The 18,567-nt window shown below is 36.3% G+C and overlaps 1 protein-coding gene across 1 annotated transcript in view; it reads right to left on the bottom strand.

Moving 5' to 3' along the window:
* The window catches only part of LOC145241628 (uncharacterized), a 194,199-nt gene that overhangs the window by 124,360 nt on the left and 51,272 nt on the right, over positions 1-18,567 (bottom strand). Inside the window, exon 2 of the mRNA XM_080104711.1 lies at positions 632-1,795. Within this exon, the coding sequence (XP_079960837.1) occupies positions 632-1,795 (1,164 nt within the window). The remainder of the gene's footprint in view (positions 1-631; positions 1,796-18,567) is intronic.

The following is an 18,567-nucleotide window of genomic DNA, read 5'->3' as shown; positions in this document are numbered from 1 at the left end:
AATCGGATTTTTCAATTATCTATTTTCAATACTTACCAGACGCATTCTGATACAAAACCTATGTTAGAACACTCCCAGGTACATAAAGTACCTTCGTGTGAAATTTAACAAAAAGAAAAAAAAACAAAAAAAAACGGCTCATCTATTTCCGAGTACATAAGGAACGAATGAACTCACTCTCGCACAAAGTTTTTACATTATATATATATATATATATATATATATATATATATATATATACACACACAAACACGTATTTGTACACGTCCTTAAATGTGGGGTGACTATTCAATTCTAAGGAGTCACCACTTCATTGGATGCATATTTTGCTTTCTCTACAAGGGATCGACATCTCGGGGTTAATACCACCAGCAAAATGAAGAGAATAAAAAAGAAAAAGTTAAAAAAAAAAAAAAAACGATGTGCTTCACTGAAATTCTAAAAAAAAAAAAAAAAAAAAAAAATATTAATAAAAAAATTTATAGCATTATTTGATTTTCTATAATTTTCAAATTAACCTTAAAATATTGTTTTCAAATATGCTAAGCTCTTAACTATATTCTTTCCATTTTTTTTTTTTATTAGATTTTTCTGTTAAACAAATTATATATAAAAAAAAAAAAATTCTTACCTGATTTTTGTTGTAAAGTATCCAATTGTTTTTTCGTGACTGAAGATGAAGTTTCGGAATTTCTTTGCGTTTCAGAAAAAGAAATGTCCGAATCAGCTCTTCCAATACTTTTGGCATCATCCAAAGATGAATAGTAGGCAGAATCCGTCTTTGATTCCAGAGAAGAATACGATACGTTAGAATCGTGTTTGCTTTCTTTGGAGAAGTAAGAAGTCGAAAAAGAATCTTTTTGGGTACTTTGACCATTAGACGAAGAAACTTTGGATTCAAATTGCGAAGACTCTGAAGACTGGTAATTCTTTAACAGATGCGATGCAGTCGGTTCTCTTTGGGACGTCTTCACATTGGATACGAAACTAGAACCATCAGAAACATAAGATTCTTTCCTGGACATTCTTGTAGAATACATCTCGGCATCTTGACCAGAATCTCTGTGATCTCTTGAATATGGAGAAACATAAGCATCTCTCTGAGTGCTTCTACTGTCAGTTGACATTTGGGAAGTGTTCGAGTCTCTCCGAGTTCGATACTCGCCAGATGTGAACGGAGAGGTCTCTTTCTGTGTGCTCTTATCTGAAATGTAGGAAGTGTCCGAGTCTCTCCGATATGTCCGATAATCTCGAGGTGTGTATGAAGTGTAAGTGTCCTGTTGAGCATTTCGATTTTCAGCAGAACTGAAAGAAGCGTTAGAGTTCCTTTTTGCTCCGCCATAATCTCCGGAAGCATATGGATATGTGTCTTTTTGGGTACTTTTTGTGTCCGAGGCAAAAGAACTGCCAGAGTCCTTCCTTCGGTAATCTCTAGATCCGTAAGAATAAGCGTCTTTATTTGTGCTTCTGTTATCAGACATAAACGAACTCTCAGAGTCTCTTCTAGATTTGTAATCTCCAGCAGAGTACGGCTCTCTGTATGTAGTTTTTTTGTCAGAGAACGGACTCTCTGAGGAGCGATACGAGCCGGAGTCCCAGGGTGTGTATGATGAAGAGGAATCCCGTCTGCGGATCTGTTCTATAGGGGTATAACTAGATGAAGATTCTCTTTTGGTTACGGTGTCCCACGTCGATTCATGGGCTGGTTTTCTTCGGCCGAAGGTGGTGACATCAAAGTCCCCACTTGAGAAGGTGGTATGGACGTCACTTTTAGACTCTGAAGTGGCAACACCAGCTGCGGAAGACATAAAAGAAGATTCATAAGCTAATTTCTTATTTGAATAAAACATTTTGAACAAAAAGAAAGAATTGTAGAAAAAAATTTATAAAGTAAAATGTTTAAACAATTTACAAGAAAACTTTAAAATAAATTTGGCGAAAATTTGTTTTTGATATGCAAATTAGTTTCGTTGTCGTAGTTTTTGTTTTGTCCACTTCAGTTCAAGAACGAAGGCAGGATCCAATTTTGAAAGTGACCGTCGTATTATGATTCCAGGAACACAAAGATAGAGTATTTATTATCACACCTTACTTCCTTGAAAGAATATTTATTTTTGCGAAACTGTCTGCATTAACCAGGAAGTCTTGCGAAGAATGTACGAGGGAAGGGGAGAGCGGTGGTGTGAAATGTTTCTACGCTTTTTATTTTCCTAATTCTCACATGTATCTAAAATTAGTTTACTTGTTGCTGTAGACACGTGCATCGTGGATGGAGAGGGGAAGGGGCGTGTGAAAGGGGGTGGAGGCGTGAGAGAGGGGTGGTGGTAAAAAGGTAAATATCCACATTGAAAAAAAAAAAAATTCGAAGTTGAAAAGTTATGTCAATCAACAGACGTTTTTGTCCACAACACATTTACCACCCACTCGAGTTGAAAAGAAAAAGGCAAGAAAGAGGAGGAAAGCGAAAAGAGGAGGAAAGCAAAAAGAGGAGGAAAGCAAAAAGAGGAGGAAAGCAAAAAGAGGAGGAAAGCAAAAAGAGGAGGAAAGCAAAAAGAGGAGGAAAGCAAAAAGAAAAGGAACGACAGAGGAAGAGAAAGAAAAGGAACGACAGAGGAAGAGAAAGAAAAGGAACGACAGAGGAAGAGAAAGAAAAGGAACGACAGAGGAAGAGAAAGAAAAGGAACGACAGAGGAAGAAAAGGAACGACAGAGAAAGAAAAGGAACGACAGAGAAAGAAAAGGAACGACAGAGAAAGAAAAGGAACGACAGAGAAAGAAAAGGAACGACAGAGAAAGAAAAGGAACGACAGAGAAAGAAAAGGAACGACAGAGAAAGAAAAGGAACGACAGAGAAAGAAAAGGAACGACAGAGAAAGAAAAGGAACGACAGAGAAAGAAAAGGAACGACAGAGAAAGAAAAGGAACGACAGAGAAAGAAAAGGAACGACAGAGAAAGAAAAGGAACGACAGAGAAAGAAAAGGAACGACAGAGAAAGAAAAGGAACGACAGAGAAAGAAAAGGAACGACAGAGAAAGAAAAGGAACGACAGAGAAAGAAAAGGAACGACAGAGAAAGAAAAGGAACGACAGAGAAAGAAAAGGAACGACAGAGAAAGAAAAGGAACGACAGAGAAAGAAAAGGAACGACAGAGAAAGAAAAGGGGAAGAAAAGAGAAAAGGGGAAGAAAAGAGAAAAGGGGAAGAAAAGAGAAAAGGGGAAGAAAAGAGAAAAGGGGAAGAAAAGAGAAAAGGGGAAGAAAAGAGAAAAGGAAAAAGAAAAGGAAAGAAAAGGAAAAAGATCAGTAAAACAGGTTTCTTTTCTCTTTACTTCTCCGCCATTGCATATTTTATTACTTATTTAATTACTTTGAATCTTAACGAATAGTTGAAAAACAAAAAAAGAAAAAAGTAAAAAAAAAAAAAAAAAAAAAAAAAAAAAATGGTTGGTGGAAAGGAGGAGTGAGATGGGAGAAGAAGAAAATAAAATCACACAAAAAATTAAAAATAAAAAAATGTGGAGGCCAACCGAGGGTGAAATGAAAGCCAACTATGACAGGAAAGAGTTTATCTTTCCTTTTTTTCTTAGGTGGGTCGGTGGGGTAGGCATGTTGTCGGTGAGAAGAACACGCAGCAAATGTCCTGATTCAACAGGTAAACACCACAAATGGTGTTTGGCTTCTATGCCTGAGAAATACGAGAAGAATCCGGGAGAAATGGGAAAAGTAAAAATGGAAAACAAGTGTGTGCGAGTGGGGGGGGGGGTGTATAAGAGACAAGTTGATATTTGGGGAGAGGGGGGCAGATGGAAAACAAGTTGTGGATAATCGCCGTGGGTGGTGTTCATCGGCAGAGTGGGTGGGGGCAAATTGTTGATAATCAGGGGAAGGGAATTTGTAGGTAGAGAGATAAGTTGGGGATAATCGGCAAGGAGTGAGAGGTATTAATCAGTGGATGGGGACCAATTGTGAATCAGCGGAGGGGGTGGGTGTAAGAGCTGTCAAATGAGGAGGGAATCATTCGGTGGAAGAGATGAGTTGTTTATGTAGAGTACTAGTTGATGATGGAGATGGGTGCAGGTGGGGAGACGACAAGTTGGTGATAATCTGCAAGTGGCAGAGTAGAAGTTATTGATAATCGGAAAGTGGAAGACAACTTGAAAGAGTTGAAGGGGGTTGCAGAGTTGTGTTGACCGGTGACAGGGACGGGGGGAACTATAGCTTGATTTCACCAATTGTTTTAAATCAAAAAGCAGCAGCTGCGTCCATCAGGCCGATTCAGTCGTTCTGGATATTTCTAGGAGGTCCACCCTCCCAGGTTGTTACTCCGTGTGTGTGTGTGTGTGTGTGTGTGTGTGTGTGAGGGAGAGGGAGAGAGAAATAAACAGAGAAATAGAGAGAAACAAAAGGAGAGAGAGACACACACAGACAAAAAGGGAGAGAGACACACACACAGACAAAAAGGGAGAGAGACACACACACACAGACAAAAAGGGAGAGAGACACACACACAGACAAAAAGGGAGAGAGACACACACACACAGACAAAAAGGGAGAGAGACACACACACAGACAAAAAGGGAGAGAGACACACACACACAAAAAGGGAGAGAGAGACACACACACACAGACAAAAAGGGAGAGAGACACACACACACAGACAAAAAGGGAGAGAGACACACACACACAGACAAAAAGGGAGAGAGAGACACACACACAGACAAAAAGGGAGAGAGAGACACACACACAGACAAAAAGGGAGAGAGAGACACACACACACAGACAAAAAGGGAGGGAGACACACACACACACACTCAGACAAAGAGCGAGACACACACACTCAGACAAAGAGCGGGACACACACACTCAGACAAAGAGCGGGACACACACACTCAGACAAAGAGCGGGACACACACACTCAGACAAAGAGCGGAACACACACACTCAGACAAAGAGCGGGACACACACACTCAGACAAAGAGCGGGACACACACACTCAGACAAAGAGCGGGACACACACACTCAGACAAAGAGCGGGACACACACACTCAGACAAAGAGCGGGACACACACACACTCAGACAAAGAGCGGGACACACACACACTCAGACAAAGAGGGGGACACACACACACTCAGACAAAGAGGGGGACACACACACACTCAGACAAAGAGGGGGACACACACAGACAGACAAAGAGGGGGACACACACAGACAGACAAAGAGGGGGACACACACAGACAGACAAAGAGGGGGACACACACAAACAGACAAAGAGGGGGACACACACAGACAGACAAAGAGGGGGACCACACAGACAAAGGGGGGGACACACAGAAAGAGAGTAAAGAAACAGAGGCAAAGCAAATTAAGACAAAACGTGGTGAAGAAAGGAAGAGAGAAACAAAATAAAACAAAACAAAACAAAATAAAACAAAATAAAACAAAATAAAACAAAACAAAATAAAACAAAACAAAACAAAATAAAACAAAACAAGATAAAACAAAATAAAACAAAACAAGATAAAACAAAATAAAACAAAACAAAATAAAACAAAATAAAACAAAACAAAATAAAACAAAATAAAATAAAACAAAAAACAAATAAGAGTGGATATAAAGATGTAACACTTTAGCGATTTGGTCTCTTATAAAAAAAAAGTGGAATTTCGCTTTTTCTTGCCTTCGGGACAAGATCAAAGTGTAGTATCTGTTCCGGCAGATACTGCAAGCTATGACTAGCAAAGACCAGATGTGGGGGCAACCCCACATGCCTGGCCATTAACCAGCTCCCATTTCCCACCTCTCGGGAGCTGGTCCCCTTTTTCCCTTCCCCCTCCCTTCACTCCTCACATTAAAAATTGGCCTTGTGCCTAATTTGCTCGGTGGGGGAGCAAATAAATACCATCTGTTCCGGCAGATGCTGCACTTAAGATAATTTGTACCAGTCAATGGAGGGGAAACCCTCTATACTGGGACAATTATTATTTTTGGTAACCAGAGTGCCCCCTTTTTGCCTACTTTTAGGGGAGCTGGTTTTTACCTCACATTAAAAACGGCCTTGTGCCTAATTTGCTCAGTGGGGGAGCAAATAAATACCATCTGTTCTTCAGATGCTGCACTTCTATTTCTTGTTCTCTTTCGGTGGAGGAGAAATCCTTCACGACTGAGACAATTTTTATTTTTGTACCTTTTCTCCATGTTAAAAAACGACCCTGGTGTCTAACTCTGTCCCGTGGGGAGGCATTGTAAATAGGTACAATTACATTAAGTGAAGAACTCACATCAATGCAAGATGTTAGTTTACACTTCTCATAACTCCAATAATAGACACACGGCTGTGTATCGAAACCTCCATCTTTATTTTCCAGTTTATACTTTACAACAACAAACAAGGGAGATCACTCTAAAAACTTAAATACAACGTTTTATCTTAACACAATTGAAGACAATTTAACACCAGTTTCTCCATTTTTTAAGGGTCGTTAACACAGTAGCTTGTTATAATATCTTTCTATGATCAGCTCATAGGATACCATTTGGGTGATATTTTCCCATTAAATTTCAATAAATTTAATATTTATCTCTTGCAGCCCCTTCCATATTTTGCATTTGTAGTATTGAACTTTACATTTCCAAGAAATATACACACATGCAAAATGTTCATTTCAACTTGCAGACATATCTTCATTTCTTCTTGAGCATGCCAAAGTGCAATTCATTTTTTCAAGTCGTTTAATATTTAATCTTTCTTACTTATTTCTCGATAGCCGGAGACGCGACTAGGGCGCTAAATGTTTTGGTTTTGATTCTAGCTAATGGCACCCAAGTCTTTTTTTTTTTTTTTTTTTTTTTTAACTTTTGAAATCAATACTACATATTAGGTACAATATGATACCCAATAGAGAATTAGCTCTGTAATGATAAATACGAGATTTGCACGAATTAAAATATATTTAAGTGTATTTTACGACCCGTCAAATCCCCCCCACCTCGTTAATTTCAGATAAAAGAGATAAAAAGAATATTTCAAGTTTGCAACACGCACATTTACCCGAAATGAACACCAAACGCTTCGCACAAGAAATGAACATCAAACGTTTTATATACATTTTATTGTAAACGAGGATGGAGGTGGAGTATTGCATTGTTGTATGGTTCTAATTCGGTCCTAGGCAAGCATCCTAGGTATTACCTCCACCTTCTTGAGATGATTTATCACGGTTTAGTGCCCCGTTTTTGTTATTTCTTTTTCTTTGATTACACCAGGTTTTAGGTGTTTTGGGTTTTTTTTAATGAATTTTTAAAAGATAGGGGTTTGAAAAATAAATTAATTATAAATTTAACCAAAACTAAAATTAATTGCACTGGGTTTTGGTTTAATCTATTTATAAACTTTATAAACAAAGTCGTTCACCTAGGTAGGTTGAACCAGCTTACTTAGGAAAAGTCATTGGAATACTATCATAATCGCTTGTAATATCCCAGACAGACGAGATGTCAACGTTATTTTATTTATTTATTTATTTGCAATTCTTGCATGGAGGTGTTGACGTCTTTCTACATAGGTAACCATTTGAGAATACTAAGCACCCTGATATTGACCAGGCTCAACGTTGCTTAACTTTGGTGATCTAACGAAAACTGGTTTGTCAACGTGATTGTGGCACATAAACTTATTGGATGTAAATGGCTCGCAAAACTAAAATGAGCTTAAATACATGAGTAAGCTGGTATCAAGGAAATATACTGTGTAGCAATATCGTTTCATTATTGCACGCGCAAGAATAGAGCCATATACGAATTAGTGAGGACAAAGGGATCAAATTACCATAGTAACTGAGCGTTTTATGCACATGCAAGCAGACACCTGCTGCAATTGCATGAATGATCAGCACCTCAACCGTGGAAACAGGATCAGTACATAGTCTAATTATTACATATCCGTGAAAATCCTTGTTACCATGGAAATTAGATTCTCATACAGTCATCATCATCATACTGTTTAATGTCTATTTTACGGTTTTACTATTTATGTACGACAACTTAAAGCATGACAGATGTACGACAAAACATAACAGCTACTACTGATTCTCTAATCATGTGATATTTAGGGCACGACAAATTGCTTCTGCCGTTTTTTTTTGTTTGTTTTTTGTTGGTAAAAATTTTGTAAAAAATATTTTTCTTAACTTACGGAGAATATTTTAAATAAAAAAAAAAATACGAGTTAAACATAAGAAAAAAAATGTTCCCTCAAGTTAATAGAAAAAATATATATCTGTTTACTTGTTTAAAATCATAAATATTTTGTTTTTTTTTTTTTAAATATTTTATTTTTTATAATAAAAGTGCAACCCCCCCAAAAAAAAAAATGGCACTGAAAAGTAAATATATCAACAAATTATTTAATTTCCTCAAATCGCGGTCCATCAGTTTAAAAAAAATAAATAAAATAAAAAAATTAATAAATAAATAAAATAGAAAGATAAACTTGTTGATTTTTTTTTACAAATACTTTTAACGGGTAAAAAAAGAACAACAACAACAAAACAGTATGCCAGTCTGTCGGTTGCTTCTTGTTCTTGACATAAGAATCCCAGGTTGTCCGAATGACGTGCCTAAATATCACATAAATAAAGAATTAGTAAGAGGTGCATGGTTACTATTTTACATGAAATCAATTTTAAATGTTTTTCAAAATTAACTTTCAAACTACTTCCCGCCCCACCCGATTAGCAGCAAAATCTTACCCCTTTTTGCATTAAATATTAATCCCTATTATTATTATTATATTATATTATTATTATGTCCCTAATTGTGCATCGAACGAATACCATATAACTTACTGCAATTGTACCTCTTCAACAAATCAGTCTCTCGCTAGCAACAAAATCTCACCCTTCACCGTAGAGGTCCCTAAATTTCAAACGATTTTCTACTCTCATAGATTCCCTCTAAACACTTCCCTCTGGAATTCCCTTCTTGCTCCATTTAACCAACCGTACCAATATACAAAAATTTAAATGTAATGTGAACAAACATCTTGCTACTCAACTCCCCATCCAGGCTATCCTCTATAAATCTGGCGCCCTATCAGAATGGCACCTTATATTCCTGGAACTACGTTTGTTTGATGTGAATAATAAATTTAAAAGGAAAATATCTCTGGCCAGATTTTTATTTATTCCTTAAGTCTATCCTTATCACTTCCTCCCAGGTTTTCCTTGGTCTTCCTCGGCTAATAGTCCCCATAACCTCAATTTTTTTTACATCTTACAAAAGAACTCTTATCCATTTTTTTCAACATCACTATGCTAGCATGATTTTTTTTTTTATGTTAATAAAATCTATATTAAATTACCTTTAAAAAAAAAAAAAATCGATATCAATACACACGTTGAAAAATGATACTTTCGTTATTTCACATCGGAAGTAAAATAACGGAGACAGAATTTGATCAGTCACCGTTCACTGCCGAAGTACTTCTAAACAGGAAGTCAGGATGATAGTTATATTTTGGTTTGCCGTTTTGTTGGGACAAAATTTCACATGAAACCATCCGTGACGGATCTAAAGTTACCGACAGAATCAAACGCGTAGTAGTTTAATGTCTTTACATTTTTACACAGAAGCGATGTTGTGTCCCAAATTCTAGCAAAGAAAAAAAAAGAAAGAAATAGAAATTCAACACAAGTTTTTTTTTTTTTTTGTTTAAAGAAAAGGTATTTATTGCCGGTCGTTTCAACACCAAGCCATCGACATATTTTCTAAGCCAACAAGATATGATCGCATTCCTGCTTTTCTCTTTCTGGGTGAATTAACAGCTTTTTAGTCTGCAGCTATAATCAGCTGTGGTGTATATAATTCATTTAACGGTTCACGGTTGTCCAACGATCCTGCAAAGTTTCAAACGACTGACGAGTCCTGCAAAGGTTCGAACGATTGACGGTAAGTGGGATTAAGAAGTCAGCGTCCCTGAGAAGGAGGCACTCTGACCCGCAAAAAGTGCTTGGGTAACCCTGTCGGCATTCCCTGGTGAAAGCACCTCAGGCGATTAGCAATAAACTAACTCCTCCTCAAAGAGAGAAGGCGAGACCTGGGAGGGTGGACCTCTTAGAACTGCATAGAACTAAACTCCCATCACAAAATCAATAGGGACAGGATTCTTACACGAATGCTCTAATCTGTTGATTTTGAGGACCCAGGATAAAAATCCAAAGCCAGGTAAGTATATCCCTTTTAATTTTCTTAAAATTTTGATTGAAACTTATATAAACTGACCCTTCTAAAAGAAAAAAAAAATTGTATTTAAATTGTACATTCATTGTACACTAGCCTAGGTACCCGGCGTTGCCTGGGTGTTTGGAGGTGTATGTTGAAAAAACAAAAGTGGTAGTAAGCAGGCAGGCTCGAACCTGTACCATGGAGGTGGAAAATAACGTGAAAAAAAAAAAAAACTGACGTCTTTGCTGTTGCATCAATCGCCAAACTGGAAGTGACAAATGTTTAAATTAAGGCTAGTCAATCGAAAAGAGGGGATGACTTTCGAAAATATCAGTGAAAAAAGTGATCCCTCCCTGTAGAAAAGTGCTCAGTTGAGAGTGAAGGAATTAATGTTTTTAGCCAATTTTTCGATATTTGTCGTCCGAAGGGTCAGGCTTTTAAACGATACTGATCTTGTGAAAATCCATTGCCTGTCTAAAGTTTTAGGCAGACATACAAACATACATTTAAACAAACAGGTGAGATTTATCTTATAGATTGCCAAGTTCTTTGCCCTTACCCGGCCTCGTTTTCATTCTACTATAGCTGCTAATTTTTCTCCTCATCGAGACAGAGTAAAATTTAATTTTCTTGATTAATAAAATAAATAAAATACTATTAGATCAAATTGCATAATGTTTGGAATATTTCACTTTCGTCTTGTGACTGTACATCATACAGACTTTTCTGCATTTTCTTAATTTTCGCCATAAAAGCAATTTTACATATGAACGGCAACTTTTAATAAAAACAAAATGTAATATATCGAAAAATTTAATTTGCTTTTCTTTCAGATTTTCGGTGAAAGGAGCCGAGACTTGAATGGCGCAAATGAAGATATTTGCCGTAAACAATGAATGACAACAACCTGGCGAGCAAACCATAATTAAATAGGGTGAAATTAAAGCGGAGAATGACAACGTGGTCAAATCGTTCGGATGTAGACAACTTACATCAATTACACCAGACTGACGGCTTCGTTAAACACAAGAACTCATCTTCTATGACAAAAAAAAAAAAAAAAAAAAAAGGCTTGGGTTAAGGTACACATTAACTTCTCCAAGCCATTTCCGGTTATCAAAGTCACAGGAAGTGGGAGGTGTTAGTTAATTTAGTGTCCCCGTTAAATTACGTTCCCCACTTTTTTTTTTTTTTTTTTTTAATTTGTTTGATTTCATTTTCCTATGGTTTTGAAGATTAAATACATTTGTGAAATTAAATTGAATGAATGTTAACAGTGTACCCGCTATTTTAGGTGGAATTTCTTTCAACAGATTCTTTGCAAGCGCTTCCCATATGTGGAACACGCTACCGCAGGACTGCTTACCTGCTAATTACAATTAGATGGTCTTTGTCTAATGTTAAATTTTTGCCCTTAACAGCCACATAAGGGATCAAACAGTTCATACTATTCATCAGCTTTAGTACTCTTCTAATTATTTTTCCACCGTCTCATTATGTAACAGGTCATATGCCCCCCCCCCCGTGTCAGAAAATCAGCAGTAGCCATAAGATAGCTGACTAGCGAAAATATTAGCAGCAGCAGCCGTCTTAAACAAATGTGCACATACTGACGTCACAGGAAGGAGGAGCAAAAAATAGTAAAAAGGACAGAATGTGGCCGAGAAAAAAAGAGAAGTAAAGTGACAGCCGGGGAAGATGGACATGTGAAGTCAAGGACGAGAAAGGACTGGCTATGGCCGGCATAAGGTGGCGGGGAGAGAGACTTAAAAACCATGTTATATGGCAGAGTGTTGTAAAACATGTGGGTGTGCAAAAAAGACTTGAAAGATAATGAAAGGCGTTATAGTTGGAAGAACCATAAATACATGCTTTTCATTTGCACGCAATAAAAAAAAAATGCTGAATCGGATTTTTTTTTGTTGTTCTTTTGTGTTTATTCCTTTGCAACGGTATCAGACAATGTGCGGGTCCAAACGCTTCGATTCGAGTGTAACGGTTATGTTACAATTAAGCCTTATTCTCAAGTGACTTTTGGTCTTGATAAGTGGTGACTCAATAGTAAAAACAGTATTAAAAAGAAAAAAAAAAAGGAAGTTTTATGTAGTTTAAGAATTTATCAAAACCGATTATATATTTTAGAGTTTATATATAAAAATATTTTTTAAGCTATATATCCCGGATTATATTATCTAAATTGCTTTAAATAAACTCAATGAAGGTATGTTTCCAGCTTCAGAATATATAGGCTAATTGGTTGCATTCTATTGACCAAAAACATTTTTTTTTTTTTGCGAATGCTTGCATTTTTTCCTTTCAATCTTATACATGTTTCGCAACCCATAATAAAAAATATTGTCTTTAGTTTTATAGGCTGCTCTTCAGAGACGATCATTTATTAATAACAGACACTATTCCAAAACAAAACACAAAAGATGCATCCAACCAATATATATATACATATATATATATACATATATATATATATATATATAAAAACACTGGCTTTAAGATTAATTATGTATATATATATATATATATATAACACTGACTTTAAAATTAACTATATATATATATATATATATATTTCAATTTTATAAAAAGTTATTCAAATTTTGAAAATTATGTTTAAAAAATTTCTTTGATTTAATCATATTTTAATATTAAAAAACATTATCTGTCGGTACTGCTTTTATATTTTCAAATGAAGGAAGACCGTGAAGGTATAGATCCACATTACCATCAGACTACTTCCCTGCAGACAACAGTTATATTCAAATCTAATATCAGCAATTACTTTTCATAATCTGTCCCCATATTCTATAAATATAAAAGGCAATGTGTGTGTATGTATGTATGTATGTATGTATGTATGTACACTTTATTTTCCGGGGGCTGCTCGTTCGGCTCCCTCATTTTTTATATCACGTCTAAAATCATAATATCTACGAGTTAACAACGGGGGGGGGGTCGCCTGTCTATTTGCCCAACTTTGAAAAGCAAAATAGCCCAGATTTTTGGATCGCCGTGTGTTGCTTTCGTTTTTCAGTATAAAAAAGCGAACCTCGATTTAAATAGCCACCTCCTCGGCCCACAGGGGTCGTTTCTGGGCTTCGGACCAAGATCAAAGTGTAGTATCAGTTCCAGCAGATGCTGCAATCAAAGACCATATGTGGGGGCAACCCCACTATAAGACAATTGCTCTTGTAGCAATCAGTTATTGGTCAATGTAGGGGAAACCCTTCATACCAATTGTTACTATCCAGCTCCCTTGCTTCCCAGGGAGCTGGTCCCCCTTTCCCCAATCACATTAAAAAATGGGCTTGTGCCTAATTTGCTCAGTGGAGAACCAAATAAATACCGCCACCTCCCCGGCCCATGGCCGGTAGTCTCCAGAAAGTGATGTAAACATTTGGTCAATGTCGGCTTTTCACCGTCATATCAGACAATTGCTTTCATTTCAAGACACTCCCCTAATAAATGGGGAAGCTGCTTTTCCTTCCCCAAAGTTCGGTAAAAACTGTCCTGCACAAAATCTTCACTGCTGAACAGCCATTACTTACGTCATGTTTCAAGGTCAAACATCACGTGACTTAACTTTCTCACACCTATCAATTTTACTTTATAAACATTAAACTTAACACACTATCAATTCCTCTGCCCTCAGGGCCGAGTTGGTTGACTTTTTTCCCCCTTTCGTTTCCACCTTTGCGTCAAGGCTTCGAGGTTCAAGCCTACCTTCCTACTAAAATGTTTTTTTTTCTTTTACACCTCCAAGCACCTGGCAATGTTTTGATCTACCCCACCCCCAGCAACACACTTCCAAACACCCGGGCAACGCCAGGTACCCCTCGCTAGTATCTATATATATAAAAGGCAAAATATATGTGATCATTTTATGTATGTCTCGCGATGGCTTTTTCCGCCGACGCTCCCGCTTAGAACTGTTTATATACCTCCTAGATAATAATATCTAGGATTTGGGAACATGGGTCACCTCTAGATTTATTTACGTCAATTTTTCCAAAATTATTGCTATTTCAGCCCGTCTTGTATTCGTTCAGCTTTTTCATATAAAAAGCGAAACTAATTTAAAGCTAAGAGAGGGTTCCCGGCAATCGCACCAGAAAAACGTCCAGAAGCAATCAGCTTTGATCAATGTGGAGCCAAACTCCTTATATCAGACAATTACTATTCAATCTGGACAATGGGGAGGTGGTTTCCCCCTCCCCAACATCTCAGCAAAAGTGAACTGCGCAACTTCTATTTGACCTCATTAATGAGGTCAAATAGAAGCAGCAGAGTTAACTTTTATTGCGGCCACATGTCACTTCTGTTTTTCATACTTAAATAAATGAATTCAAACGTGTTTACGTTGTTTGTCACGGTGGCCCAGTGGTTAATGTCACACATCTTTTTTCACACTTTAATTTCCAACTTTGCCTCAAGGGTTCGGGTTCGATCCTCATATTAACCTACCAAAACTTTTTTTTTAAATTATTTTTTTTACATAAAACCACACACACCTCCAAACACTCGGGCAACGCCGGGTATCCCCGCTAGTCTACATATATAAGTGAAAATGTGTGCACATTTTGTGTATGTCCGCTAAAGGCTTTTTTCGCCGGGCTTCTCAGGAGGGGGGGGTTACTATGTCTTAGAACTGTTTATATATCCCCTAAATCATAATATCTAGGATTTGTGAACACACGTCGCGTCTAGATTTATTTACATCGACTTTTACAAAATTCTTGCTATTTGGGTCCCCCTCCTGTGTATTCTGCTTTTTCGTATAAAAACGAATCTAATCCGAAACGAAGGCAACTAAATTCAAATCCACGCACCTGTCAATTTGTGTAAACAAACCCCAAAAAAACTACCTCGCAGTAAATGTTAACTGCGGTATTTCTATGGCGTGATATTTGACCTTATTTTTTAATCCTTAAATAAATTCAAATGTTTTTCTTTTACTCTCCCTTGCTGGCCGAGCGGGTAAACTTTCTTTTTTTTTCCACCTTCACCTCAAGGCTTTCCTGGTTCGATCCTACCTACCTACCAAAACTTTTTTCATCACCCCCCCCCCCAACACATACACACCTACAAACACCCGGGCAATACCGGGTACCCCTGCTAGTAAGTAATAAAACTTAGTACATTCCATTATTCTCTTTTAATCCTCTTATATTTTTCATCAGGCAATCATTCTAGCTCATTAGCAGTTATCCTCAAGTGGACTTTAGCCTTGAAAAGTGGAGAATCATAAGTAAAGAAGAAAAGATAAAGAAATTTAAGGAAAAGAAATCTAAAGTAATGAAGAAATATTTCGTGATTATAAGAAAAAAAAAAACAAAAAGTAGTAGTAGGAAGGCAGGCTCGAACCCGCACCGCGAAGGAGGAAAAGAACGTGAAAAGAACCCTGATATCTTTGCTGTTATGACCACCGCCAAACCGAAAGTGACGTAAGTTTAAATTAAGGCTAAACAATCGAAAACAGGGGATGACTTTCAAAAATATCGGCAAAAAAAGCAGACCCTCCCTGTAGAAAAGTGCCCAGTTGACGGTGAAGAAATTAATGTTTTTAGCCAATTTTTTAGTATTTGTCGTCTGAAGGGTCAAGCTTCAAAATGATACTGATCTAGTAAAAATCAGTCACCTCTATCGAATGTTTTAAACAGACATGCAAACATACACACATACATTTATATATTTGTAGCTCAAATTTTTTACCCAAACCGATTAAAAAGCTTGCCCTATCTCTGAATATCCTTTATGTAAAATTTCAAATGTTTAGACCAGAAATTGTCTGAGTAATTTGATAGAGACCGCAGAGGTAAAATTTTTTTAAACTTTGACCCCTATTATGACCCCTTTACATTTGTTTTGGGCTCAAATCAAGTTAAGTTAGATCCATGTCCAAGAAACCTGTATCTAAAATTTCAAGTGTTTAGACCCAAAATTAACAAAGGAGTTTGGCAGAGTTCTCAAAGGTCAAATCGTTGAACTTTGACCCCTTAACAGCCAAATTTCTGGCTGAAAACTGATTACAAAAATTTTCCCAAATCTCACTACCCTGTATATCAAATTTCAAGTCTGTAGACTTGACAGAGTTATTGTGTAGGGAAATTTACAGACAGACAGACTTTCATAGATATATGAAATCTGCAAGAATTAAAATATCATATATAAGCGTACTTTACGACCGGGCTATGCCAGGGTCCCAGCTAGCTTAGATAAATACTTTTGCAGTTTTAACAAAAGAGCTACAATAATATCAGAGCGTCTCCATTTATGCTGAACATCTACAGAATGCCAACATCAATATATTACATATGAATGAGTCCCCTGTGGAATTTTAAACTCCACGTGTTTAATTAAATTGAACTAGCGGGACCTAGTGCAATTTAATTAAACACGTGGAGTTTAAATTTTGTTTTCAGATTAGAAATACTTTGATTTACGGCATATCAACCATATGAGTTATTTAATGACAAATTAAGCTACGTTTCTGAACTGTATAAGATGAGGATTGGTTATTGCTATTATTTGGAATCTTCAGATACTGTTCTCATCTTGAGCGACATTTTCACAACGTTTTAGTCACTGTAACCTCTGACCGTCAGGTGTATTTTGTTGAACTCGGGAATGTGGACGGAATTTCGAATTGAACCCTTTATTTACTCTATGAGGGTAGCACTGAATGAGAGCCTGCTACACCCGTCAAGTAAGTAAAGGGTGTTGGTGGAAATTCCGTCCACATTCCCAAGTTCAATAAGATACACCTGAAGAAGGTTGGAGGTCACATCGACTGAAACATGAAAACGACACTCAAGATGAGAACAGTAGTCCAAAGATTCCAAATCCTATAGATAGTATAATTATTTCATATACTCTTATAAAATATTAGTAGGGAGACCTGACGTTGCCCGGGAGTGAATTAGGATCAACCAAAGTTTCACACTGCCAATATTTTTTATTGTCATCAAAATCGGTGAAATTGCTAATTTTTCAATCAAATAGTCAGGGATCATCACAGGAAGGAAGCTTCACATGACTCTTCACAGTGACTTAGTCTACACTGCACTATAGAAAACCTAAGGTTGATTTTATAATATTACTAGCAAGCCGACTGGTATTGCCCAGTTGTAAAATACGCTTAAATATGATATTTTGATTAATGCAGATTTTGTATTTATTATTACATTATATTGGACCAAATATATAGTAATGATTTATAAAAAAAATTTAAAATGACTCATTGTGCCACCACTGAGAATCGAAACCAAAACGTTCAGCTTACGATGTACTTTTTCCTTTGATGTTAATGCATGAGCTATGAAGACATGTTTGCTGCAAGGCTAAAAATGAAATCATTAACCAATAGCTATGCATGCATGCATATACGTAATGTTGTTCAACCTTCACCTGGCAAATTACATTTTTTTTTTTAATTTTCACTTTTGCACAGATTTCCCTTTACTAAAATTTATTTATTGTACCATTCTAAAATCTTCACATTAAATTTAACATTCTCTTACCATGCTAACATTTAACTCTCAACCTATACGTTAATTTTTTTTTTTAATAAAATGTTATTTTAATCAGGTTTTAGGCATAATAGGAATTTATTTCTATGAAAACAGCTTTGTATAACATCTAACTTCTTGTTTAAAATTTACTCTTTAGAATTCACTACATGGTATGACTCAAGTAAACATAGATTCTATTTTTTTGATTTACTTGGTTTATATTCTCTAGCTTTATCAACAATTAAGCATTTTAATCCAAATTCTATTTTATTCTTACGTAGTTCTCTAACCCAATCACTTAATGCAGTAGTGTTCCTCTTATTTTTAATAATTATTTTTGTTCTGTCCTTTTTTTCTATCAGTATCCTCAACTCAATTTGATTTCTTCTCTGGTTCAATGATGCAACAAGGTTTCAGGATCCGTTCTTAAAAATACATCCAGTTCTCCCTAGGTATACTTTTTTACTATTATCTACCTTAACTTCACATTTGTATACAATTTAAGAAACTAAGCAATTGCCCTCCAATGGACATTCGTTAGGTATTCTACAGTTACATTTTTTTCTCAATTCACCTGATTCAATCCTATTATTATTCACTATTTTGTTTATTTTACCATTATTAGAACTCATTATAGTTTTACTTTTTTTTTTTTTAGTTAAGAATGAAAGCTTAACTGTGTTATTATTATTTCACTTAATCTATTTTCGAGGAGGGTGGTCTTATCAATTACTTTGTAAAATTGGTATACGAACATTACCGGAATGTTAATATATTAAAAATTTTGATTCATATATATATATATATACTTCTTTCTTAAC

Source organism: Euprymna scolopes, chromosome 20 (assembly GCF_053919585.1).
Source record: "Euprymna scolopes isolate OS-2025 chromosome 20, ASM5391958v1, whole genome shotgun sequence".
Taxonomy (NCBI): domain Eukaryota; kingdom Metazoa; phylum Mollusca; class Cephalopoda; order Sepiida; family Sepiolidae; genus Euprymna; species Euprymna scolopes.
This window is presented reverse-complemented; position numbering and strand designations above follow the sequence as displayed.